This window comes from Pangasianodon hypophthalmus, chromosome 16 (assembly GCF_027358585.1).
Source record: "Pangasianodon hypophthalmus isolate fPanHyp1 chromosome 16, fPanHyp1.pri, whole genome shotgun sequence".
In the NCBI taxonomy this organism is placed as follows: domain Eukaryota; kingdom Metazoa; phylum Chordata; class Actinopteri; order Siluriformes; family Pangasiidae; genus Pangasianodon; species Pangasianodon hypophthalmus.
The window spans coordinates 22,616,002-22,642,093 of record NC_069725.1 but is presented as its reverse complement, the minus strand read 5'-3'; the positions used below and the strand labels follow the sequence as shown (position 1 = coordinate 22,642,093).

General features: G+C 41.0%; 2 protein-coding genes and 1 long non-coding RNA gene across 4 annotated transcripts in view; 2 read left to right on the top strand and 1 right to left on the bottom strand.

Annotated features, from left to right (window-relative positions):
- Nucleotides 1-16,220, top strand: part of LOC113530559 (uncharacterized) — a 44,593-nt gene extending 28,373 nt beyond the window's left edge. The window contains exons 42-61 of the mRNA XM_053240552.1: nucleotides 561-827; nucleotides 1,793-2,053; nucleotides 2,148-2,408; nucleotides 2,663-2,923; nucleotides 4,718-4,981; nucleotides 5,207-5,464; nucleotides 6,080-6,343; nucleotides 6,666-6,926; nucleotides 7,359-7,619; nucleotides 7,873-8,133; nucleotides 8,725-8,985; nucleotides 9,155-9,409; nucleotides 9,989-10,249; nucleotides 10,525-10,779; nucleotides 11,555-11,815; nucleotides 12,069-12,329; nucleotides 13,425-13,712; nucleotides 14,402-14,434; nucleotides 14,553-14,621; nucleotides 15,324-16,220. Coding sequence (XP_053096527.1) covers nucleotides 561-827; nucleotides 1,793-2,053; nucleotides 2,148-2,408; nucleotides 2,663-2,923; nucleotides 4,718-4,981; nucleotides 5,207-5,464; nucleotides 6,080-6,343; nucleotides 6,666-6,926; nucleotides 7,359-7,619; nucleotides 7,873-8,133; nucleotides 8,725-8,985; nucleotides 9,155-9,409; nucleotides 9,989-10,249; nucleotides 10,525-10,779; nucleotides 11,555-11,815; nucleotides 12,069-12,329; nucleotides 13,425-13,712; nucleotides 14,402-14,434; nucleotides 14,553-14,621; nucleotides 15,324-15,604 — 4,844 coding nt within the window. The 3' untranslated portion in view covers nucleotides 15,605-16,220. The remainder of the gene's footprint in view (nucleotides 1-560; nucleotides 828-1,792; nucleotides 2,054-2,147; nucleotides 2,409-2,662; nucleotides 2,924-4,717; nucleotides 4,982-5,206; nucleotides 5,465-6,079; nucleotides 6,344-6,665; nucleotides 6,927-7,358; nucleotides 7,620-7,872; nucleotides 8,134-8,724; nucleotides 8,986-9,154; nucleotides 9,410-9,988; nucleotides 10,250-10,524; nucleotides 10,780-11,554; nucleotides 11,816-12,068; nucleotides 12,330-13,424; nucleotides 13,713-14,401; nucleotides 14,435-14,552; nucleotides 14,622-15,323) is intronic.
- Nucleotides 4,094-10,616, bottom strand: LOC128320576 (uncharacterized). 2 transcript variants are annotated; one of them, XR_008304125.1, is made up of 8 exons: nucleotides 10,477-10,616; nucleotides 9,961-10,238; nucleotides 9,107-9,522; nucleotides 8,697-8,974; nucleotides 7,847-8,246; nucleotides 7,331-7,608; nucleotides 6,175-6,929; nucleotides 4,094-5,331 (listed from the first exon to the last, which is right to left on the bottom strand). It is a non-coding gene; the product is annotated as an uncharacterized LOC128320576 (long non-coding RNA). The 2 variants fall into 2 exon arrangements; XR_008304126.1 differs by lacking the exon at nucleotides 4,094-5,331 and having other exon boundaries at nucleotides 6,190-6,329; nucleotides 6,739-6,929.
- Nucleotides 16,221-17,331: 1,111 nt separating the features above from the next.
- On the top strand, nucleotides 17,332-25,968 carry fbxo30b (F-box protein 30b). The gene is made up of 3 exons (XM_026921251.3): nucleotides 17,332-17,525; nucleotides 20,960-23,375; nucleotides 23,986-25,968. Exons 2-3 carry the CDS (start codon nucleotides 21,018-21,020, stop codon nucleotides 24,187-24,189), a joined length of 2,562 nt encoding a protein of 853 aa, XP_026777052.3. The 5' UTR covers nucleotides 17,332-17,525; nucleotides 20,960-21,017; the 3' UTR covers nucleotides 24,190-25,968.
- Nucleotides 25,969-26,092: the final 124 nt, after the last annotated feature.

Genomic DNA, 26,092 nt, shown 5'->3' with positions numbered 1-26,092 from the left:
AGACATGCATACTGAAATAGAGATATGCATAGTTTTAATTACAGTTTATCCCAGGTCCATAAAAATCTGGCCATACATAATAAGATTTGCCAAGATTTGCCGAACTAGCCACTGGGTACCTCAGATTGGTCCACATTTTTGCACTCTCCCAGCTCCAAACTCAGGTGTGCCAGGTATTCAGGGGTTGTACTTGCCTGATTTAGGTGTGTTTAGAGCTGAGAGCAAAAATGTGTACTAAACAAATCCCTACATGTTAGCATATAGAGTTTAGCAAATATTTGACAAGGACCAATATTAGGTACAATTACAACTTGGATGCAAAAAGAAAAGGGGTGCAAAATATTTTTTCTGTTGTAACCAGCTCGGTTCAGTTAATAATGGTGTTCTTACACCTGTTTCCTTCAGAGGAATCAGGGTTTATTTTAGTCTTTAGGCTGTAGTTCTGGGAAACCATTTAGTTCCTGCTCTATTTGGACTATTAGGGTATGCAGGTATTGATTCATTTCCTCCAAGGCTCAAGATTTCTGACCCCACCTCACATGTTCATTTTCTGCATCCAGCTCCCTGTGTCCCAATGGGTGTCTCCGTTGTGATGGACTGCACCAAAAACGAAGCACGTGTGTCATGGAATGTCAGCCAGGGGGCAGTGTACTACCGTGCCATTGCTATAAGCAGATACAATGACTATGCTTCCTGTAATAGCTCTGGTGTCAACACGTTCTGCATTCTGAAGGCCCTCACCTGCGGGGCGGTGTACGGGGTTCAGGTGGTGGCCATTGGGAATGAGTGCTCGAGTTTACCAAGTCTGGCAGTCGACTTCCTTTCAGGTATGAGAAAGGTTAAGGCCAAAGACATCCTAAGGTGGTATTGTGAGATTGTGACTACAGCCATTTAAGGCAGTATTGTGAGAAAGAGACTTCAACAATCCTAAGGTGGTATTGTGAGATAAAGAATTCAACAACCATTTTAAGGTGGTATTGTGAGATAGATTCTATTTCCACATTAAGATGGTATTGTGATATAGAGACTACAGATGGCTTAAGGCTGAGATAGAGATAACCTTCTTAAGGTGCCATTGTGAGACAGAGGCTACAGGCATCAAAAGGTGGTATTGTCAGAGAGATTATAGCCATCTAAAGGTGGTATTTAAGGTGGTTTTGTGAGAAGGAGACCACAGCCATTTTAAAAGGTAGTGTGAGATATAGATAAGCTGTCTTAAGATGTTATTGTGAGATAGAGACAACAACTATCTTAAGGCAGATTTGTGAAAGAAATAACACTACAGTCATTTATGGAGAAATTATGAGTCAGACTATGGCCACTATACCTGGGGTGTCCAGTCTTATCCAGAAAGAGCCAGTGTGGGTGTAGGTTTTCATTCCCACCATGTAGAAGCCACATCTGAGTGAAAGCCAAGATCAACTGATTAAGCAGGTGGAATTATGTATGGCTCCTGCTTGATTGGAATGAAAACCTGCAGCCACACTGGCTCTTTGTGGATAAGACTGGACACCCCTGCACTCCTACTATATGACTTGTAGTCAATAATCAATACATTATGCACACAAACAGAGTATTTTGACAGGGTTGTTAATGCTTCATTACATGATGAGGATAGCTCAAAAGAGAAAGGGTTTATAAGTTTAAAATTTTGAAGGATGCCATAGCACGATATTTTAAGAAAATGTTTATATTTTATTTTCTTAGTGGTGTACACATTATCTGAATGTCTTCAGATAGTCTGCAAGACTTATGTTCGAAGAATTTATGTCCTGACTCCTTCTATATTCAGTTCCATGCACTCCTGATATTGTCTTCGCGTACCTGAACTGTAACTCCAGCTCATTCTCACCGGAATGGACTTCTGTCACGGGTGCCGTCTCTTACACTGCTGTTGCCAGAGCTCTAGGTGGTCAAAACTCATCCTGCAGCACGAACTCCACCAGCTGTTTTCTGAGGCAACTGGCATGTGGCCAGATACACAACATAACTGTGACAGCATCAAACAGTCAATGCAGCAGCAATCAGAGCACCGCCCTGCAGGTCACATCAGGTAGTGCAGAGATCACAGTTTACAAATCAAGCATGTGTGTACTAAATGTGCAGGAGAAATGTTTAATATATCTCTCTCTTTCACTGTCCATCAGGGCCCTGTCCTCCTGCACGTGTTAACTCCAGCATGAACTGCCAAGCCAACTCTGCACAGGTACAGTGGGATCCTAACGGTGGGGCGGAGTCTTATGAAGTCAGTGCTCTTGGTACCAGAGGGAACGTGACAGGATGCAACACCACTGGAACTTTCTGTAATTTGTCCAACCTGCTGTGTAGCAATGTGTACAACATTAGCGTGGTTGCTATTAGCAACAACTGCCGTGTGAGAGGAAACCCAGTCACACAGCTGCGTTCAGGTAAGATAGCTCACACACAAGCATCCAGATGCAAACACATTCTGACACTGGAGATTCCTTCCATAAATGTTAAACAAACATCTCTTCACAGAAATTGTCACCACATCAATGATTATACATTTTTCTTTGTTAAATAACAGGACAATTTTTAATCTCTTTATGATTAGTTTTAGATTATGTGGAGTGCATGAATGCGTGGAGTGCATGTAATTCAAACACAGTCTTTAATGCAGTCCTTCTGTTTTTTTCCACAGTGCCATGTGTCCCTGTCCCACTAAACCCCACTTTGGACTGTGTGTCTGGGGCTGTCACCATGACCTGGCAGCCCAGCAGTGGAGCCACATCCTACAGAGCACTTGCTCAGGGAAGTGGAGGTTATTCATCATCGTGCAACAGCAACAGCACCACGTGTGTGTTCACCGGGCTGCTGTGTGGACTGAACTACAGTTTCACTGTCTCGGCTTCTGACAGCACGTGCACCAGCGCAAACAGCAGCAGTGTTCAGCTGAAAACAGGTACAACATACATGCCTCTAATAAATTATCAGGATTGTTGTTTATTGTCTAAATGAATGAAAGCTTCCCTTCTGGTTTTGATCATCTACTAGATGGATCATACTAGTGCTAGTGATATAATTATGACAAAAATTATGGCATACCCTTTTGTATGTGCTTCTAAATAGTCAGTAGTTCTAAAACAGTGAGTAATTGCATTATTATTCAAAGTATCAAATAGCTGATTGGGTGCCAAGCACTGTTGTTTTTCTAGCATGGTGAATTGACAACCAAAATAGAGATGAATACAACCATTTTTAGGTGGTATTGTGAGATAAATAAAACTATAGTCATTTTAAGGTTGTATTGTGAGATAAATAAGACAACAGTCATTTTATGGTGTTGGTATAGTGAGATAAATAAGACTACAATCATTTTATGGTGTTGGTATAGTAAGATAAATAAGACTACAGTCATTTTATGGTGGTATTGCCAGATATATTTTTAATGTAGTATTGTTAGATAAATAAGACACTGTGATTCTAAGGTGGTATTGTGAGATAAAACTACAGTCATTTTAAAGTGGTATTGTGAGATATGTAAGATTACAGCCATTTTAAGGAGGTATTTTGAGATAAATAAGGCCACAGTTATTTTAAGGTGGTCTGCAGTCATTCTAAGGAAGCATTACGAGACAGAGAGGACTATAGCCATTAGTGTACAGTTGTTTCAAGGGTTTCAAACTTCAACTATAACTTACGCATAAATATTGTGATATGGATCATGAAAAAATCTTTACATATCATATGATATTTTTGTTATACTGCCCTCATCTATATAGCACAAAATTTTCTTTCTATCATGTCATTTATTACAAGTAGCAGTTAAAAACTGAATCTCACTTGTGATTGGTCAGTTCCATGTAAGCCGCAGAGACTCAGAGCCCACATGGACTGCTGGACCAGTATGTCATGGGAAGCGGGAGGGGTGTTTTGTCCTACCTGGTCCAAGCAGTGGGAGCTGACGGATACCAAACGCAGTGTAGCAGCACCAACCCGAGCTGTTCGTTACCCAGCTCTATAACCTCACTTCTGTCGGCCAGGACGGCTGCTCTAACTGCAGCGCTTTGTATTTAGTGTAAATAGTATTTAGTGTAAATTGTAAATAGTGAATCATTATTCAAATACTCAGTTTGTACTTTATGTCTCCTTTAATAGGTACAATTTACAGTTATCCATGCTCTAACATTTCGTTTAATCCATCCACTTGGCTCCACCCCTGCTATCTTAGCCCTGCATGTTTCAGTTATCATCTTGTGCCTTTATTTTTTATAGCTTGAAAGTTGCAAGTTGTAATAGAATAAATTGTGAATTGTATTAGCAACATGGATATTGTAATGATGTGAACTACTATTTGAAGAAAATATTAGGATTGTACCTGCATTTACATTTGGCTACTTTTCACAAGAAAATGATCAAAAGAAGCATTGGCTGAAAAGCATTCATTTATATGCACACGCTTTGATCCATACATTTAGATTTACCTTTAGATTGGTGATGATGCATTATTTAAATTGCAGCCATTTGCTAAGGAATGCAAAACTCGAAACAATTCATATAAATAATCTCCCCGGTCAGGGTCGGAATCAGTTCATTTCACAATTAATGAATTAATTTTATAAAAATTTTGCTCAATGTCAGCAAATGTCAGTATATCTGCTCAATGGAAGAACTTTGTCAAATAGAAACATGACTCCAAAAATCAACTTACTAATATGCTTCCTATTTTACTATTCCTCACCATCCTCTTCCTCAGTCCCCTGTGCACCCACTGGTGTCCAAGCCTCCCTGCTCTGCAGCTCTAACTCAGCAGCTGTGACCTGGCTGTCATCCAGTGGAGCGCTGAGATATCGGGCTATTGCTGTGAACATCAACGGGTCTCACACTGTCTCCTGTAACTCCAGCCTGCCTTCCTGCACTGCTGGACAGCTCCTCTGTGGAACATCCTACAACGTCACTGTGGTTGCTCTGGATGATGCATGCAGTAGTGGCAGGAGTGTTGCCACGCAAGTGCGCTCGGGTGAGGGATCTGATCTGATCTAGTAACCGTGATATGTGAGCAGAAAACTTTTCAAAATTTGACCATCACACATATACAGTGGGAAAATACAGAACGGCTTTAGGATTATAAAGTAGAGAGAGTGAGACTGATATGATGATGCATTAGTTACACCATGATGCCAATTTGCTGACGACTTGCTGCCACTTGCCTAATTTGACATGCCTGATTTCCCCCTCTCTCCAGGTCCCTGTGCTCCCCAGAATGTGCAAGTCCAGATGAACTGTACAGCCAGTGCCATGACCGTAACCTGGGCAGCCAATCCGGATGCAGAATTCTTCCTTGTGGATGCAGTGAGCAGCAATATCAGCCTGTCTTGTAACACAACAGGCACAGTTTGCTCAATCAGAGGCCTGGTCTGTGGTTTGTCCTTGTCCGTAACAGTGAGGGCAGTTCGGGGTGGCTGTCAGAGTATACCCAGTGCAGCTGTACAAGCTTCATCGGGTAACTATGCTAAAACAGCTACACCACACCAAAATCCACAATACCATCCAGGAGATAAGATAAGGAGGTTTATAGCCACCAGTTTAGCATAGTGCAATCTTCTATTTTTTAATATCTTTAGAAAAGGTACTATATGACATGACAGGTTATAAAGAGACAACTAATTAAAGCTAGTTAAACAACTAGACTAAACTAATCAAGGACGAGACATAGAACAGGTTAATACAGTTGAATAACACAGAGTAAGGCAGAGGTAGAACAGAAAAAAAGGACATTGCAATGTAAACAAAAGCGCTGAAAATGACGTGAATCCAAAGCAAAATCACATGAAAGCAGCATTTAGAACTGTGCCACACGCTTGAGGTGGCTGTGTATAATTCTCATTTTTGGCTTTAAAATGAATTCAGCCAAAAAATGAAAATTACACACAATCCACAACATTCTTGGTTTATCTAGTAATCAAATGTTCAAACCTGCATATAGCCAGGAACAATTTTCACAAAAATCCAAGTCATTTTTTGAGCAAAACAGCATCATTAGTTGGTGCAGGTTTTTTTGTAACTCTGTTCATGTGTGTGTGTGTGTGTGTGTGTGTGTGTGTGTGTGTGTGTGTAGCTCCGTGCATACCTCAGGGTCAGAGCGGCAACCTCGACTGTGTGACCAACTCGGTCTGGGTGTCATGGCAACAAGCGGCCGGTGCAGAATCTTACCAGGTGTTAGCAGTGTCAGGGGGCGGGGCTAACTCCATCTGCAGCACTTCGGATCTTTTCTGTAACGTTCCCAACCTGCTGTGTGGCACCCAGTACACCTTCCAAGTTACTGCCATGAACTCCTGGTGTGCCAGCAAACAATACAACAGCTCCTTCTATATTGTGACAGGTAAGCACACACACACACACACACATACACACACAACTAGCTTGGTATGTAAGATCCGGGTTTAAATAATCTAATTAAATAGAATGTGTTTATGAGTCCATGTGTGATCACTATCACAACACAACACAGTTCATTCTTCCATAATGAGCAGCTATACCAGGCAAAAATCTGATTTTTATACATTGTTTTGGTAGACTAACTAATGTCTTAAAAGGTTCTTGACTTTTCCATAGCATTTCATTGCTAGTGCACAGGTATCCATGATATGTCCAGGTTACAGTTGAGTTATCCCATCTGTTATCCCTCCGCCATCTGCCATCAGGGCCCTGCTCTCTGATGGGCATCAGTGCAGTGACGGAGTGCCGCAGCAGCTCCATAAGAGTCAGCTGGCTCACCCAGTCAAGCTCGTCCTTCCTCGTTGTCACAGCAGAGGGGCAGGACCTCAGCTTCCTGGGGTGTAACAGCACCAGTACTTCCTGTGTGCTTAACGGCGCTCGCTGTGGCATGCAGTACGCCATCATCGTCTCCGCCAGCTCGGATAAGTGCAGCAGTCTCCGCAGTCCTCCGTACTACATCAGCACAGGTACTGTACACACACACACACACACACACACATGTACATACACAAAGAAACAGAATGATAAATAAACACATCAGTGTTTCAATGAATGAGAAAGATGTGAATCTCGATCATGACCAAAAGATTCCCTGAGTCAAACACTGACACACTGAACGAGAAAGGTGCGAATCTTTGTCATGACTGAAATGATTCACTGACTCAAGTAGCACGGATCAGGTTTGGCACACATGCGGTTGTAAATACAACTTACACTGTTTTTGTTTATTTTGTGGTGCTCAATTATGAAGGCTGTAGTGAACAAAGGGAATGAGTCAATGTTGAACAATTTGTTCATCTTAAAGAAAAAAGAGTACACAGACACTACATAATTAATTCACTCAGAAAATTAATATATATAATTTACACACTGTGGCTTGGTGCTCTTTTCCTCGGCAGCCCCGTGTGCTCCTCAGGCAGTGAGTGTGAGGCCGCTGTGTGATACAGAGAGCGTGTTGGTGTCCTGGGCACGCTCTAACCTCGCTCAGTCCTACTATCTAACAGCCAATGGTGCGGACGGCGACATCCAAAACTGCAGCAGCACCACAGAGAACTGCACCCTGAGCCGCCTGCGCTGTGGCCAGCCATACACACTCAGCGTGATCGCTTCAGACGGGAACTGCACCAGCCTTGCCAGCCAGGCCCTCACCTTCAACACAAGTGAGACACACGTAATCATATACTCAACACAAATTTCAGTGTACACAGTGTCCTCTCAAAGTACAGATTACATAAAAAGACAGATGACACAACCGAAAGGGTTACAACTTTTCTATGTACTCTATTTGATACTGTGTTCAGAGGAAACAAGGCTTGAACTTAGAGATTTTTACATTTTAACTTCTTGTCTAATATCATGACTGTCCGTCACTCCTGTAATCTATTACCTGTCTCATTTTTCTCTAACCCTCAGCTTCATGTGCACCTCTGAACCTGAATGTGTCCATATCATGTGGAAACAACTCAGCCACACTCTCCTGGTCCTCCAGCAAGGGCTCGGTGTGGTATTACGCATTGGCCGTCAACGCACAAGGGGACAGACGTCAATGCAACGCCACAGGCACTTCCTGTACCATAGCAGGGCTTCAGTGCGGGACCTTGTATAACTTCAGCGTGCAGGCCTCAGGCGGACTATGCAACAGCTCCCGCAGTCCAATAGTGCAGAAAGCAGCAGGTAAATAACCTCCACAGGAACGCAGAATAGGAACACTTTCACATACGCAGCATTTAGCCTGTTACAGTCAAACCCTGAGCTGAAGGACAGAGCTGGAACATTCCAGAAGAACACTAAAGAAAATAATGAAAGCACATAAAATTACTGATGTGTTAAACTAGACATTTCTATAATTATTGAAACATTTAATTAGCACTGACTGTGTGTTCTCCATACTTGGTTCATTTTCATCATCTCTACATGATTTTTTTTATTTATTTATTTATTTATTTATTTATTTATTTACTTGTTTGTTTGTTTGTTCATTTATTACGTTTTTGTACTTCTGACCAGTGAATGAAAAAGTGTCATGAGCATGCTTTCAGTCCCTGTCCCTTCCTGCATACCCCTCAACAGATTTTTTTGTTTGTTTGTCAGTTTTTAATTAAAAAATTTGAATCAGATTGAATAGGAATACGAATCAAATCTAACTGTTACAAAGTGCTGACACTGGAGACTCCTTCCATAAATGCTAAATAAATGTCTCCTTACAGAAAATTGTACCCTATCAACAGTTTACACACTGTGTCTTGGTGCTCTTTTCCTCGGCAGCCCCGTGTGCTCCTCAGGCAGTGAGCGTGAGGCCGCTGTGTGATACAGAGAGCGTGTTGGTGTCCTGGGCACGCTCTAACCTCGCTCAGTCCTACTATCTAACAGCCAATGGTGCGGACGGCGACATCCAAAACTGCAGCAGCACCACAGAGAACTGCACCCTGAGCCGCCTGCCCTGTGGCCAGTCATACACACTCAGCGTGATCGCTTCAGACGGGAACTGCACCAGCCCTGCCAGCCAGGCCCTCACCTTCAACACAAGTAAGACACACGTAATCATATACTCAACACAAATTTCAGTGTACACAGTGTCCTCTCAAAGTACAGATTACACGAAAAGACAGATGACACAACCGAAAGGGTTACTTCTGTAATATAATACCTCTCTCATTTTTCTCTAACCCCAGCTTGTGTGCTGCTCTGTCCTCAGCTCCATGTGCACCTCTGAGCCTGAATGTGTCGTGTGGAAACAACTCAACCACACTCTCCTGGTCCTCCAGCAAGGGCTCGGTGTGGTATTACGCCTTGGCCGTCAACGCACAAGGGGACAGACGTCAATGCAACGCCACAGGCACTTCCTGTACCATAGCAGGGCTTCAGTGCGGGACCTTGTATAACTTCAGCGTGCAGGCCTCAGGCGGACTATGCAACAGCTCCCGCAGTCCAATAGTGCAGAAAGCAGCAGGTAAATAACCTCCACAGGAACGCAGAATAGGAACACTTTCACATACGCAGCATTTAGCCTGTTACAGTCAAACCCTGAGCTGAAGGACAGAGCTGGAACATTCCAGAAGAACACTAAAGAAAATAATGAAAGCACATAAAATTACTGATGTGTTAAACTAGATATTTCTATAATTATTGGATCACTTAATTAGCACTGACTGTGTGTTCTCCATACTTGGTTCATTTTCATCATCTCTACATGATTTTATTTATTTATTTAGTTATTTATTTACTTGTTTGTTTGTTTGTTTGTTTATTACGTTTTTGTATTTCTGACCAGTGAATGAAAAAGTGTCATGAGCATGCTTTCAGTCCCTGTCCCTTCCTGCATACCCCTCAACAGATTTTTTTGTTTGTTTGTCAGTTTTTAATTAAAAAATTTGAATCAGATTGAATAGGAATACGAATCAAATCTAACTGTTACAAAGTGCTGACACTGGAGACTCCTTCCATAAATGCTAAATAAATGTCTCCTTACAGAAAATTTTACCCTATCAACAGTTTACACACTGTGTCTTGGTGCTCTTTTCCTTGGCAGCCCCGTGTGCTCCTCAGGCAGTGAGCGTGAGGCCGCTGTGTGATACAGAGAGCGTGTTGGTGTCCTGGGCACGCTCTAACCTCGCTCAGTCCTACTATCTAACAGCCACTGGTGCGGATGGCGACATCCAAAACTGCAGTAGCACCACAGAGAACTGCACCCTGAGCCGCCTGCCCTGTGGCCAGTCATACACACTCAGCGTGATCGCTTCAGACGGGAACTGCACCAGCCCTGCCAGCCAGGCCCTCACCTTCAACACAAGTGAGACACACGTAATCATATACTCAACACAAATTTCAGTGTACACAGTGTCCTCTCAAAGTGCAGATTACATAAAAAGACAGATGACACAACCGAAAGGGTTACAACTTTTCTATGTACTGCATTTGATACTCTGTTCAGAGGAAACAAGGCCTGAACTTAGAGATTTTTACATTTTAACTTCTTGTCTAATATCATGACTATCCGTCACTCCTGTAATCTATTACCTGTCTCATTTTTCTCTAACCCCAGCTTGTGTGCTGCTCTGTCCTCAGCTCCATGTGCACCTCTGAGCCTGAATGTGTCGTGTGGAAACAACTCAACCACACTCTCCTGGTCCTCCAGCAAGGGCTCGGTGTGGTATTACGCCTTGGCCGTCAACGCACAAGGGGACAGACGTCAATGCAACGCCACAGGCACTTCCTGTACCATAGCAGGGCTTCAGTGCGGGACCTTGTATAACTTCAGCGTGCAGGCCTCAGACGCAGTATGCAACAGCTCCCGCAGTCCAATAGTGCAGAAAGCAGCAGGTAAATAACCTCCACAGGAACGCAGAATAGGAACACTTTCACATACGCAGCATTTAGCCTGTTACAATCAAACCCTGAGCTGAAGGACAGAGCTGGAACATTCCAGAAGAACACTAAAGAAAATAATGAAAGCACATAAACTTACTGATGTGTTAAACTAGATATTTCTATAATTATTGAATCACTTATTTAGTACTGACTGTGTGTTCTCCATACTTGGTTCATTTTCATCATCTCCACATGATTTTATTTATTTATTTATTTATTTATTTATTTATTTATTTACTTGTTTGTTTGTTTGTTTATTACGTTTTTGTACTTCTGACCAGTGAATGAAAAAGTGTCATGAGCATGCTTTCAGTCCCTGTCCCTTCCTGCATACCCCTCAACAGATTTTTTTGTTTGTTTGTACGTTTTTAATTAAAACATTTGAATCAGATTGAATAGGAATACGAATCAAATGTATCAATTTCACAATACGAATATTCACAAAACAAGTTCCTGCTATCACTTAGATTGTAGCAGCTATAAACAGTTTTCTCACCAGCTTCGATTTTTTTCTGTCTGTTGAAGTTATTACGAGAAAGAAAACATAACTTCTTATGTTACTGAAAAATTGGAAAGTAGAAAGACCTTCCTGTGTCAGAAAACTAACTGTTACAAAGCGCTGACACTGGAGACTCCTTCCATAAATATTAAATAAATGTCTCCTTACAGAAAATTTTACCCTATCAACAGTTTACACACTGTGTCTTGGTGCTCTTTTTCTTGGCAGCCCCGTGTGCTCCTCAGGCAGTGAGCGTGAGGCCGCTGTGTGATACAGAGAGCGTGTTGGTGTCCTGGGCACGCTCTAACCTCGCTCAGTCCTACTATCTAACAGCCAATGGTGTGGATGGCGACATCCAAAACTGCAGCAGCACCACAGAGAACTGCACCCTGAGCCGCCTGCGCTGTGGCCAGCCATACACACTCAGCGTGATCGCTTCAGACGGGAACTGCACCAGCCCTGCCAGCCAGGCCCTCACCTTCAACACAAGTAAGACACACGTAATCATATACTCAACACAAATTTCAGTGTACACAGTGTCCTCTCAAAGTACAGATTACATAAAAAGACAGATGACACAACCGAAAGGGTTACAACTTTTCTATGTACTGCATTTGATACTGTGTTCAGAGGAAACAAGGCCTGAACTTAGAGATTTTTACATTTTAACTTCTTGTCTAATATCATGACTGTCCGTCACTCCTGTAATCTATTACCTGTCTCATTTTTCTCTAACCCTCAGCTTCATGTGCACCTCTGAACCTGAATGTGTCCATATCATGTGGAAACAACTCCACCACACTCTCCTGGTCCTCCAGCAAGGGCTCGGTGTGGTATTACGCCTTGGCCGTCAACGCACAAGGGGACAGACGTCAATGCAACGCCACAGGCACTTCCTGTACCATAGCAGGGCTTCAGTGCGGGACCTTGTATAACTTCAGCGTGCAGGCCTCAGGCGGACTATGCAACAGCTCCCGCAGTCCAATAGTGCAGAAAGCAGCAGGTAAATAACCTCCACAGGAACGCAGAATAGGAACACTTTCACATACGCAACATTTAGCCTGTTACAATCAAACCCTGAGCTGAAGGACAGAGCTGGAACATTCCAGAAGAACACTAAAGAAAATAATGAAAGCACATAAAATTACTGATGTGTTAAACTAGACATTTCTATAATTATTGAATCACTTATTTAGTACTGACTGTGTGTTCTCCATACTTGGTTCATTTTCATCATCTCTACATGATTTTATTTATTTATTTATTTATTTATTACGTTTTTGTATTTCTGACCAGTGAATGAAAAAGTGTCATGAGCATGCTTTCAGTCCCTGTCCCTTCCTACATACCCCTCAACAGATTTTTTTGTTTGTTTGTCAGGTTTTAATTAAAACATTTGAATCAGATTGAATAGGAATACGAATCAAATGTATCAATTTCACAATACGAATGTTCACAAAACAAGTTCCTGCTATCACTTAGATTGTAGCAGCTATAAACAGTTTTCTCACCAGCTTTGATTTTTTTCTGTCTGTTGAAGTTATTACGAGAAAGAAAACATAACGTCTTATGTTACTGAGAAACTGGAAAGTAGAAAGACCTTCCCGTGTCAGAAAACTAACTGTTACAAAGCGCTGACACTGGAGACTCCTTCCATAAATGCTAAATAAATGTCTCCTTACAGAAAGCTTTACCATAGAATCATTTTGTAGTATTTTGTGTAGGTCGTTATAAAAACAATAACATTTTAGAATCAGCACATTAATATAAACCTGTGATTTGCAGCTACACTACTGTCAGAGCTGCTGTTATAAAAAATTAATCAACACCTTCTGACCAATCAGAATGGGGAATTCAAAAGTGCTGTGGCAAAACTATTAACTAATGCTAACAAATGCACAATTTATTAATGTTAGTTAAAGGAGCCTTAATATTACAGACTTAAAGTACAGAGTTTCAGATAGATAGATTACTTATTAATCCCAGAGGTATATTCACAAAATTTTATATACAAATTCCATTTTGTCCAGGATATTTTAATGAAAGAATGCTTAGTCTCTAACCCTCTCCAACATTCTCTCTCTCCTGCCCCACACAGTGCCGTGTCCCCCGACCTCGGTAACCATAGACACTCGTAATATGGAAAATGCCTCTCTGGTAAGAGTGCGCTGGAGCGCCGTGACCTGCTTGGCCGTCCAGTACCTGGTAGAGCTCAATGGCCAGTTCCTCTACGACCCCTCCTCTCTTGTGCAGTTGGCATCCTACTGGATAGAGCAGACATATTTCGAGTTCCTGGTGCCCTGCGACATCCTCTACTCAGTGGTGGTCATCGCCGGAAGTGGAGCAGGGAATGGAGCGCCGTCCTTTGCTGTCAATGGATCTACAGGTACCATTTTAACACCACATCTGAGCAAATGAGAAAAAAAAATAGAAACGTGAATGTAGTGTATAATTACACATCATATTAGGTACATACTTAGACCTTAACGCCTATAAATATACAAAATATACCTTAAAATGAGTTTTAACCATATGCTACATTCATTTTTTTCAGGAAAGAAGTATACATTAAAAATACAAATGTATATACAAATGTATATATATCAAGCATAGGTACAGATTAGTACCTTTTTTCCTGAAAGAGTATGATTTTTAAAATAGGACTGCTCACTTCCCAAAGAACAAACATTATTTGAAATTTAGCTTAAAACATTTTAACTGCACGAGCAAAGTACAATCAGTAATATAACTTTATGCAAAAGTTAGTTATAGCAGTGTTTAGATTTTCTAAACCAACATCTTTCATGACTCACAGATAGCCAGATTTCACATAATGCATTTAACTTCCTACATTTAAAGAAAAAAAAACTTTCTACTCACTACTTGAAGTTGTACCATAATGCACTGAAAATGTTATGCATGTTTATCATGTGACGAATTGAAAATTGAAGCTGCCCTTCCTAATTGTTATCGACGGGTGGAGAATTAATTGGCTTCTAAGTTAGATTTTCATGTAATATGAGAAAGAATAACATTTCCCTGAATCTACTCTTCTTTTCGCTCTGTGTTCCTCAGGTTTCTGCCCAGTGTACAGTAGTAACACCGCAGGTCCTTCATTCACACACACGCACTTACATGGTCTATGATTGTTTTATTTAATACATGAAATATTGCATTTTTACTGTGATTTTATGTCTTTCTTGTGTACTTGCCTGGTGTTTTGCAGGCTCAGTGTTAGATCGCCGTAGGAGAGACTTGCGAGAGGCAGAGATTCTTGCTGGAGTAGAGGACGAAGGTGAGAACATACTTCATAAATCTATATGTCTATGACAGTATACCACAGCGCTGTTGAATACTTGATTCTGAAGGTGTTTATTAATTTTCTATAACAGCAGCATTGACAATGCTGCCAAATGCAAGTTTATATTAATGTGTTCATTCTACTGTGTTACTGGTTCTTTAGTAACAAATTACACAAGCACTTGTATTGTTTAACAAAGACTTTCTAGGTGTTTATTTAACAATTTGTTAATTAAATTGGTTATTGTTATTGAAACAGGGAATAAGCATTAGTTTAGTTATTAGATTATTTGTCATTATGAGGAGTTTACAATGTTTGAAAATATCACAAGTGAAATTAAAATGATAAAATTGTATGTGATATTGCTGCAAGTTGCGATCTGTCTGGTCCAAGGACCAAATAGAACGTCAAAGAGACCATGGATGATCGTACAGTTCAGGTTTTGTTACAATAACTCAATTCTAACGAAACCAAATGCCTTCTGAAAGCTGATTAGCTTAACATAGAAGCAATGTTTTTAAGTAATCAATTCATCATTAGATATCTATTTAAATATTAATAATATTACATTAGATTAGGGCTGCAACAAACAATTATAAAAATTACTGCAGCCCTATCTTTAGTTAATATCTGCAGCAAAAAGTGTGCAGAGAGCAAATTTCAATCGTAACGATTGCAATATAATTGCTGTTGCAGACGTGCTGCTGGTGCCTGAAGTCACGGTCGTGCATGTGGAGGGCGTGACCCTGCACGTCGAGTGGGCTCCAGTCACTGGTGCAAGTTATTACACCTTGATTGTGAGGGAAGACACTGAATCTCATCCCTACGAGGTAGTACTGACTGTTCAAGGCGAGGTCTCGGATATCCCCGACCTTAAACCTGCCACACGCTACTGCGTCACCCTGTCTGCCAAGACCTCCATTAAACAGAGCGCCTACTCCACCCCAGTGTGCATCACCAGTGAGGTTCCTATCTGAATCACAAGAACCTTCATGTCTGAGTGGGAAAAGCAATATGGCCACCAGATCATCCCTGCTATTAGAACATCCGCTGTAGTGAGCTACTTATGAGTAATATAATTACACCCAAGTTTGACCATGAAATTATTACAAGAATTTTTTTTATAGCACTACCACAGTTTATCGAGATCCAATACTGTATTTCACATTCCAATACTGTGATTGTCGTTGTACAACCAAGAATTAAACACCAAAATATACCTATTCACACATGTCTAATGAAAAGGGCTGATTTTGATTTGAATTCTTTAAGTCCTCAAGAGAAAATATAAGCTTGAGTCTCTGTTAAAACTGATTTTATTTGAGCCATGTCCAGCTGAAATTTTCAGCTGTTTTACTCAATTTACAATAAACTATTATAAATATAAGCATAGTCACTTTCTGTAATAAGAACATTTCAATTAATAATGCATGTATACTGCATATATAGAGAGCAAATAAAATACTGTTTATCAAGCAATATTTTTAAACTACATATTGTATTGCCTTGTAGATGCACTATACAGTTTTATGACTTTTCATTAGTCATTTTAATTAAGTCAGACTTGATTGAATAAAGGAATGTTAATATTTACTGTTCTATTAACTAGTCCTTTCTTTATAATAAGCCAGTCTGTGTTGTATGTACTAAGTTTCTTCATATATAACTGAATTGCACAGAGAGACATTCACTTATACTGCCGTTTTTTTGGACACCCTGTACTAAAATAATAATAATATTATTATCAAGTCTAGAAATACATCTAAGTGTCTATTACACTGGAACATTTTCCAATATGTCCAATTTAGATGAGCCTTCTTACCAATGAAACATGCTAAGAAGGTTTTAGACAGCGCTTGACTTGCTCCAACTTGGCCATCCTTGTTATAAGATTAAATATTTCCCACTTCTCTGCTAAGAATGTAATTATAAGCATCCAAGCTACGGTAAACTTTCACTGACTCTCTGGTGTAAACACACTCCTTATCAACAAGGTAATGATACAAGTCACATCGGGTAAAAGTTTTAAGTCATCAGAAAAAAAACTGTTTCCTTATGGAATTAAAAAATTTGTGCCAAAAGTATTGAACGTAACTTTTCAAGAAACAAACAAAAATATACAATGAAGAAGAAAAACACTGAAAACAGTGAACTCAGTGGCAAAAATTTAACATGGTCTTCTAATAAACAGCGTTCTTTGTTAACAGTTTTCTAAGCTTCCTTTTTGCTAATCATGGTTTATGAATGCGCTGCCAGAGTTTTCGTTTACACTCCGCAAGTTTACGCTCGCCATTCTGGCACAAACCTCTCATGTGGGCGGGGCTTAACAGCGGTTTACTCTCATTGGCTAGTGAGATTTTGATCAACAGTTTCCTGAACTTTTCCATACTTTCTCACATTCTTGTTCAAATGATCACTTAATAACAATCGATCGTTTGTTGGTAATTTCTGTATATATCTTGTTTGTATGCTTTTTCAGGAGACTCAGTAAATACAAGCTTGTCATTTAGTTTTGACATCTTTACATTTCAAAATGGCGTCACTGGAAATGGTTTTGAACAACCTTGTTAGGCTTTTGTGTTTTGACCCCAATGGCCTTCCATGTCCACACAATACTGGCTACAGGACTTGCGTCTGCGTGGTGACGTACAGACAGACGTACGCTTACGTGATGACGACATCGACGCGCGTCTCAGCGGGGGGGAGGGGGCAGACACAGCCCACAGCGACTGAACTATTTTTTTTTTTTTGGAGAAGATTGAAGGATAGGGCACAGGACGAGTGATGATGATGATGGTTTTGGTTAAAAAACAAAGTTTTTCGTTTTACAGTGTCTGATTTGTAGTGAACATATTTCGAGGAACAGTGCGGAACAGCCGGGCTAGCTGACACTTCTGGGTGAGTAAGTGAGCGCTGGAGAAAAGACACTTTTCTTTCAGGACTGTAGCCAGAAAGTTTAGCTAACTAACAAACTGGCTGCGTTATTTGTGTGACCACCCGTATTCCGACAAACCCCGCCTCCTGCTGACTGATTGGTTTTTAGTTCGGACCGACAATCTGCGCGCTGATTGGACAATTCACGCTTCAATCCCTGTCAGTTTACCGAGTTCGGAATGTATTAACCAATCGTAGAGCAGGAGGCGGGATTTATCGGAATAGGGTGGGTTAAAAAAAATTCGCTGGTTTAAAAAAGATCATTTTTATTTTCGTTATGGTTGAAAATGCGAGACATTTGTTTTGTCCTATTGATTTAGAGTGCAGATTGCATTTTTTTCCCCCTAAGACTCATTTATCCTGAAAGAGAAGTGACGTTTTTGAATGAAGCTTTCAACTCGCTAGCAAAGGCTGTAGTCAAAACAAACAAGAGTTACTGCTAATCATAACATTAGCATAACTAGTTGGAATTTATTTATGTTTCACTTCACTAATGGATGCACTTTAAAACTTCTTGATAAAAGCAGCAGATTAAGAAGCTCCTTTATCCGGGTGCCATGTTTATGTTAAGCAGGTGGTTGAGGCTTTTGAACACATTTGAATGAATCTATTACTATCAGTAGGAAATATGCAAAGTTCCTACATGTGTAAATGACTTTGCTGTGTTGTCAGATCAAAGGTATGGGTCACAAAAAGGATAAAAATAAAATACATCCTATAAAACATCATAGCACATTCATAAAAATCTTAAGGCTAAAGGAATATTTTTTTGGTCCAAAAATTAGCAAAAGTCATATAAATGACATGTAATTATATGGGCTTTGTGTATTAAGTGGCAATCATTTTAAATTGCTGTTATTGATCAGTGAAATATTGTCATATATTTGTAGAAATGTCATGAGCCTGACAGAATCAGCTGAAATAGGATGTTATGGCTGTTAGATATCATGACTCAGGATGTGCCAGTTCAGGGCTGGTGTTCGGATTTAACACGTTTTCCGATATCCTGACGTTTTATTCCGTGAACATGTGGTGTATTGACTGATCGATCTTCACCGTGAACTAAGGACATGAATTTCAGACCTGCCAACCCCAAAAGAGACATGACGCAAAGCTCTGCTGAAACGATGAGAGTAAAAATGCAGTTAACAACAACAACAAAAAATGACACTATACATTTTTGAAATAGTCCTTTTGCAAATCACTTGCCTAATGTTCCTCATAGAAACCGTGAAATGTTTCCACACAGATGACATTTTCACTGTTGATCAAACTGTGTGTAAGTGATGAGCAAATAAAACACAGAATTCTTCTTATTCACTTTCTTTTTCACTACCATTAAATTTTTTTTTTACACTTTTCTGTACACCTGTTAAATTTTTTTGCCTGCTTTTTTTCTCTTTTGGCTGAAAACCAGTATCTGGATGAACTTAGAGTTGCTTCATACTTTCCAGTATAATACGATAATGTAATTATTATATAATATAATAATGTCACTAATCCCAATAAATAGTGTGCAAAATTTCAGGCTTGTATCAGCATTATTTTCTCTGATATAGAGACTTTAAAAAGGGGGCGTGGCCCTGTAAGAATATATAAATAAATAAATACAATGAGTTGTGTAACAATAAGTTACAATGTTCCATAAGTCATTACTTTTGAACTATTCATGCTAGATGCATGAAATTGTCTGTGATTGTTGTAGTATAAGTTTGTTATCTAGTATAAGATGTCCTCAGTTTCTAAAAGAGAAGGTCCACAGTTGCATTTATGCCAATTTATAGCCTGCTGAGTATTGTTTAAAAATAAAAAAATACAGAAAACATGCTTTGTCCCTCTATATCTTCACACTAAAGCACATTAGATCTTTTAGATTTTCATATCTATTACTCATGTTATACTTCTTTCTTAGCACCTAGGTGTATGTCTGAAAGAACTCAAACTTAGTGTTAAAGATGAAAAACAATCATTTTGCGCCTGTATTTCTAACGCATATTGTCTGCGTATGACATCACACCGAGCTGGTCAGTCGGGAGGGCTCCGGTGATTTCACACGGATTGACCCTCATGCACTTTATACTTGTCTAATGTTAGCTAAGCTGGACATACATTGATAGATTTTTTTTCCACATAAATTAACTTAACCGTAACAGAAAGTGTGAATGCAGCTTCAGCGCATCTTTCGCAGGTCAAAATAGCGTTATTTTCAACCTTGGAGAATTCAACATACGAAGTGGTGAAAGAACGTGGATGCCTCCATGTTCTTCTTTTGTTAGCTACAAGCTAGCCAGCTAACTGATGTATATTTTCCTCCTCAGACAGCGATCTGTATAGTCATTGTTTTAGATTTAACAAGCGAATGCGTCTGAATGTTGACTAATCTAAAGCAAATACTTGTATATACAGTATAACTCATTTAAAGGTAAGAAGCGCTACCATGTCGATTTGACGTCACTCCGTAAATGGGGAAGGAACTCGGAGTTGAGAAGACTACCCAAGCTGATGAGTAGGAATTTTTTTTAGGGGCATTTTTTTTTTTTTTTTTTTTTTCCCCTGGTTGGAGGTTGGGAATTACAAGTTGTGACCTCAAGGCGAACGGAGCATTACTAACCTGAGATTGAGGGGAAGGGGGTGGGGCTTTCACGGGGTCAGGTAATATCAGAGAGTTCAAAACACCTACGCAGCTGTCAGTCATTCCAGTTTCAATCTTTTGGCATATTTTTGAGTGATAACTCTTACTAGCATAGTCCGATGTTAAAATGCAGAGCTCTTGCACAAAATGCGTGAAGGTTGGAAGGTCTAAAATGGTCTTGAAGTTTTGCATAACTTAGCAAAAGACATTTACACGGATTCGGCTCGGTTACTAATAGTGTGTTTACATTATTTCAGTAAGCTATTGAAAATCATCATGATGCCCAAAATAAAAACAGTTTTAAAACGGTTTGAAAGTCAGATGCATCTTATGTTACATTATAAACAAACACAGCATAAAACTGTTAGAGACCTCCATAGTTAACAACGTTTCACGTATTCCCTTTTTTTTCTTTTTTTTTTTTTTCTTTTAATATATAATGACCTCCTATTACAATAAAAACAGTGTAGAGTAGCTATTTATATTGTAGCATTAAGCTCAGTGAAAGTAGGGGCTAAAGTATGGTGTAGCTAACAGTTGCCATAGAAATAACTCACTATCGACTACAAGGAGATAAACAAGGAGTTTAATTACAACCTCTGAGCCATTGTCTAGAAATACCAATGTGACTGGTAATTCCAATATGGATATTATTTGAACAGAATACATTTGCCCCCAAACTAAAATACCTCACAGCTATAAATACAAGCTGGATGTGAAAGTAGGTCAAAGTTTTCACAGATTTTGCTCTTTTATTGTCTTGCAGACATTTTATACCTGAGGCTTGGGCTTCAGCCAACATCCCTGCCTTGGCCTTCTTGAAAATGGAAGAGCTCCACACTCACTGTGTGTCATGTGTGAGCCGGCGGTGCATGGTCAAGCCTGAGCCTGGCACTTCCTGTGACCTTCTTGTCTGCCCGCTGGTTTGCGGCGCTGTTTTTCACAGCTGTAAGGTAGACGAACATCGTTTGCTGTGCCCACTTGAGAGGGTACCATGCCTCAACCACAGCATCGGCTGCCCTTTTATGCTGGCCCGAGGCAAGATGGCGGAGCATCTCGAGGTGTGTCCGGCTGGCGTGGTATGTTGCACCATGGAGTGGAACCGGTGGCCGGTGAATGACGAGGACTACCGCTCCTACGAGAGGTTGAGTCGGGATGCAGATGAGGAAGAACAGCTAGACATGGCTCTTGCCTTGCAGGACCAGCGCACAATGCTGGCCTCACTAAAACTTGTATCTCTCGCACCCACAAATTGTCCTGACAGAAAACCGCAGCTTGCAGAGACACGTGAAAAGCCTAGTGTAATTGCAGATGTTATGGTTCCCACCATGACACTTGAGGAAGACATGGATGGGGCATCAGTGTTGTGTTGCTCAAAAGACATAATCAGCAATGGGATTAACGGATTGAATGAGGAGCATTATGGTGAGCTTTACCAAACCACGGTAGAGACGACCAAAAGCCTGTCTGCTGCTCTGAATGTTCTGATACACCTCAATGCCTCGGACACGCAGTGTCAAACTACGAGTGTTTCAGCAGCGCAACCAGACTTAAATGGAGAGTTACATGAAGTGTTACTTATGAAAGAAGACACCGGGTCCTACTGTGATAAAATAGCCAGTGGGGTTAGTGGTTTAAATGAGGAGTTGCAGCCTCAACGACACCAAACCTTGATGGAATTGGGGAGAAACTTGGCCTCTGCTCTTGGTGCGCTTGGAGATGCTGTCAAAGGCTCTGAGCCAAGCTGTATATTCAGCAAGACCAATAGTGCAATCGATCAGCCAGATACTGTTGAGTGTGCAGACATTGAAATGAAGGATAGTACCTCTGAAAATGAGGTTGAGTTTGGGGCAGTTGGTGGAATTGATCATGAGGATTCAGACAAACTTCCTGGCCACATTAGTCAAGAACATTGTCAAGAATCTTCACTCAGACTAGGAGATGAGGATGAGAAAAGTTTGTGTAACAATTGTCACAATGCTGTATCATCTAGAAAATCACAGGACCATTCTATGGAACCAGCTGAAATAGATGAGTGTTCAGAGCATGGTGATTCTTGGGAGTTTGTTGGTCCATTAATTCCGCACAGACCAGAATTGAGACATGATCTAGCCACTGTTGTAATGCAGGAGGCATCTGGATCCCAGGCTCCACTCTTACAGCCGCCTGTGCATGCCCAGGCTCTGGTTGTTCCCAGGGACAGTCTGCTGCCTTCCATAGCATTAGACTTTGAGGATAAGGCTTTTGAGAGAAAACTCCAAAACCTTCAGTTGCTCCGCAATTTTATGCCTCTTGCACTTAATGGACGGAAGGGTTGCTTTACTGAGAGCTTCCCACACAGACAGCATCGTTGTAAAATGGAGGACAAAGCTGTGGACACGTCCGATCTGGAGCAGGAGCCTCAGGATGACCCCTTGGGCCTTGGTGAGATCGACTTCACAGCTGCAGCGCTGCTGTTTTGCCTAGAGGAGTCACCACGAGCCCGCAGAATCTCTGACACCCTCTATGCCTTTGGTGGCTCACGTGTCGATTTTGGAACTCAGACCTTCAGTTTCCCTGCTGCCATCTTGGCGACCAGCACTATGGTTGGCGAGGTGGCGTCTGCTTCGGCTTGTGACCGAGCCGCGCCTCGTCTCTCACAGCCAAGTCCCTTTTGTACTTTACGATTAGATTTGACTCTGGAACAGCTGGTGCCACGACCCAGCTGGGCCCCACGTGAAGGCTCCATGTTCACATTCGAATGTGGCCAACTGTTCCGCCGAGAAGAGTTCCTCTCACACTTCCGCAACGTCCACGGAGACATCCATTCAGGGCTGAACGGCTGGATGGAGCACCGCTGTCCACTCGCCTATTATGGCTGCACCTATTCCCAACGCAGGTTCTGCCCATCCAGACAGGGATCAAAGGTTGTCCATGACCGACACCTCAGGTCATTTGGGATTCAGCCCATGATGGACATAGTAACAGAGCCTGGGTGTGATCGGCTGAGCGCATTGCCCTTTGAGATCCTGCAGCATGTAGCACGGTTCCTGGATGGCTTCAGCCTGTGCCAGCTGTCTATGGTGTCACGTACCATGAGGGATGTGTGCGCTAGTCTGCTGCAGACACGGGGCATGGTGGTGGTACAGTGGGAAAAGAGGCAGTATCCTGATGGGAGTCGATCCTGGCAGATAAAAGACAAGGTAGGCCATAGGTCATGCAGACTTGGCTAAGTTTAAAGGATTCTGTGTAGTCATGGTCAGTCTCACTCAAATGCACTGCCTTTTTCACTTTAGCCAACTTTAGCTAAACATAAATCAAATATTCAGGCTAACAAAGGAAAGCTGCATACATTTAAGAGCTAAATTCTATTAATGGTGTAGTGACCAATGCAGGCCCCCTGCCTAGTTTGTCCCTCTGACATCATCCTTATAAAACACACCCATCTAAATTACAGTGCTATGGTAACTAGCTATGTAGTTAATATGTAGTTTAGATACTCTAGTAATAGCAGTAATTAATTGAAGATACTACTCCAGTAACAATCCCTCTGTCCTTACTTATATGTCTATTATGGTGGTGTTGGGTAGATACCTGGTTCCCCATTTCATTTCAGTCTAGCACATAAGTATAACACCTCTGGGATGCCAGGTAAGCTTCATGTGGGTGATTTTAGCCAAAGTGATGTCAGGGATGGATCAGCACAGCAGTGAGGACCACCTCGGTCACTGCACTGGCATTGCTGTTTATCTGTAAAAATGTTTTGCAGTAAATCAGAGTAGTGCATCTACATGTAACATGTCTTTCCTGCAGGTGTGGCGATTCAGTACAGCCTTCAGTCCCGTGACCAGGTGGGAGTTTGCAGACATTTCCAGCATGGCAGACCACCTGAAACGCTGTCCATATAACGAGGTCCATAGACAGGTGGAGGCCGTGCCGCTGCCGTGCATGTGCACGACCAGGGAGCTTACCCGAGGCGGGCGATCACTCCGTTCCGTCCTCAAGCCAGTATTATAACAACGACAACAACAACAACAAAAACACTTTAACACCAGAGCGAAAGAGCTACAACACTACATTACCTAACCTCTTTAATCAATAATATTCATCGCTGTGTACATAAGACAAATTATTTTTTGAGTTAAGATTATTTTTATATATAGTATATAAATCTAACAACTGCTTCGATTATGATCAGTTTTAATGACACATGCACTGAGAAAGATTTTCAGTGTTTGCCTTGTTTCTCACAGAAATGTGTGGTAACGTCTAGAGCTGTTCTCCCCAAGAGGTAACACTAAAATGACAAAAATAACTCAGTTGAGTGGAGTCAAATGAAGAGCCTTAAGCTGTGGATTCGATTTGTAGAATTTGACGCAGTGGATTTACTTGTAGATTTCCTCATGCTCACTTCCATCAAGTGGTGTGTTACATTATGTCCGTGTACTCCGGTTGGTATGACTGGACAAGACCCTTACAGGAGGAGACATCTTTCCAGAACAAGCACCAGTGGAGCCAACGATGAAAGAGAGATGGCTGTGATTTAAGTGGTGATACCTTGCCACTACCGACTGTTATTCATTGCTAGTAATCTACTGCACAGATTCCCAAACCTGTTCCTGGAGTTTCCTCTGTCCTACTCAGGAAGGAGCCCCTCTCCTTCTCAACCCCCAACTCAGGAAGGGTTCTTAATTAACTGATTAGTTGAATCAGATGTATTAGAGCAGGGAAAACACGAAAACATGCAGGGCAGAGGATACTCCAGGAACCTGTGATCTTGTGCTGGTTTTGAATACATTTTCATTTTCAGTTTTAGATGACCAACAGCTGATCCTAAACTAGCACCCATACTCTGTGATTCTGCATAATAAAAAAGGTATTGATGAGTAAAGGTGTTGACTTAGGATCAGAGTTTGGCAATTACATGCAATCTGGATGTCATTCTACACAAATAGGTTTGATATTTCCATTAGAATACACTTTTTTTTTTTCATTTTCTCACAGTATGAGCTGTCAAAGCATGTTGGCCATATAATCATTTTTTCCTCTGCACTTTACTGAACTCTGTCACACTTGGAACCTTGTTCAACCCAGAGACTGGCATCAGTGTCATCATCTATCACTATTATTTTAGGAGAAAATGAGGGTTCCACTTTTAAAAGACACTCCACAAGCACTTAATACATTTCTGAAAACATAATGTAGCACCTTCCTAAATATTGTAAACACTCATAATTTAAATGTTTACATGCAAAATGTGTTATATCTCCATGTCCAAGTTCACAAGTGCATGTTGAATGAAAACGTTTGTGGATTGTCGCATTCATTTCCGAAAGCTTTACAATATGTGCAGTTAATCTGGTAGGTAATAATAAGTTGGTCTGCTTTCAACTACTGCAGCAATTTTCAGGCCTAATCCATCCACGCTCACTTTGTTTTTGTGTCTTTCATCTTTCTGTTCTATTTCTTAAGCACATCCAGAGCTGAATTTGATTGATGATTGGGATTGAGCAGCACTGAATTAGCTCATAATCCAAAGCCAAGTTTTTGTGTTTATGTCTGTGTAATCCCAATGAAGGCCTTATGGAGTGTTTTTTTTTGTTTTGTTTTGTTTGTTTGTTTGTTTTTTTGGCAACTCTTGCTGCTGCTGCTGCTGCTGCTGAAGAAGAAGGAAAGTGTTTGCCTGAGAAAGCGTGCTGGCACCAATGATATGGAAATTAAGCCAGGACATTATATAGTCTGGACCTGCATGTGGTTTTGGTTGTGTTGAATAAAAAGATATTTTATCATCTTTGACCCTGCTGGTGTTTTTTGGCTCAACAGCAGCATGCTGACTGTAGTGAAACTATGTGAGTGAGAGAAGACACTAAAAACATTAAAAGAATCAGTGACCGCAAATGTCTGCCATTTTCCATTTCTC

Bases quoted from the DNA above. Each gene is read 5' to 3' on its own strand.
- fbxo30b (XM_026921251.3), top strand. From the start codon at position 21,018: ATGGAAGAGCTCCACACTCACTGTGTGTCATGTGTGAGCCGGCGGTGC. The intron at 23,376-23,985 runs GTAGGCCATAGG...TCTTTCCTGCAG, and splicing joins CCTGGCAGATAAAAGACAAG to GTGTGGCGATTCAGTACAGC.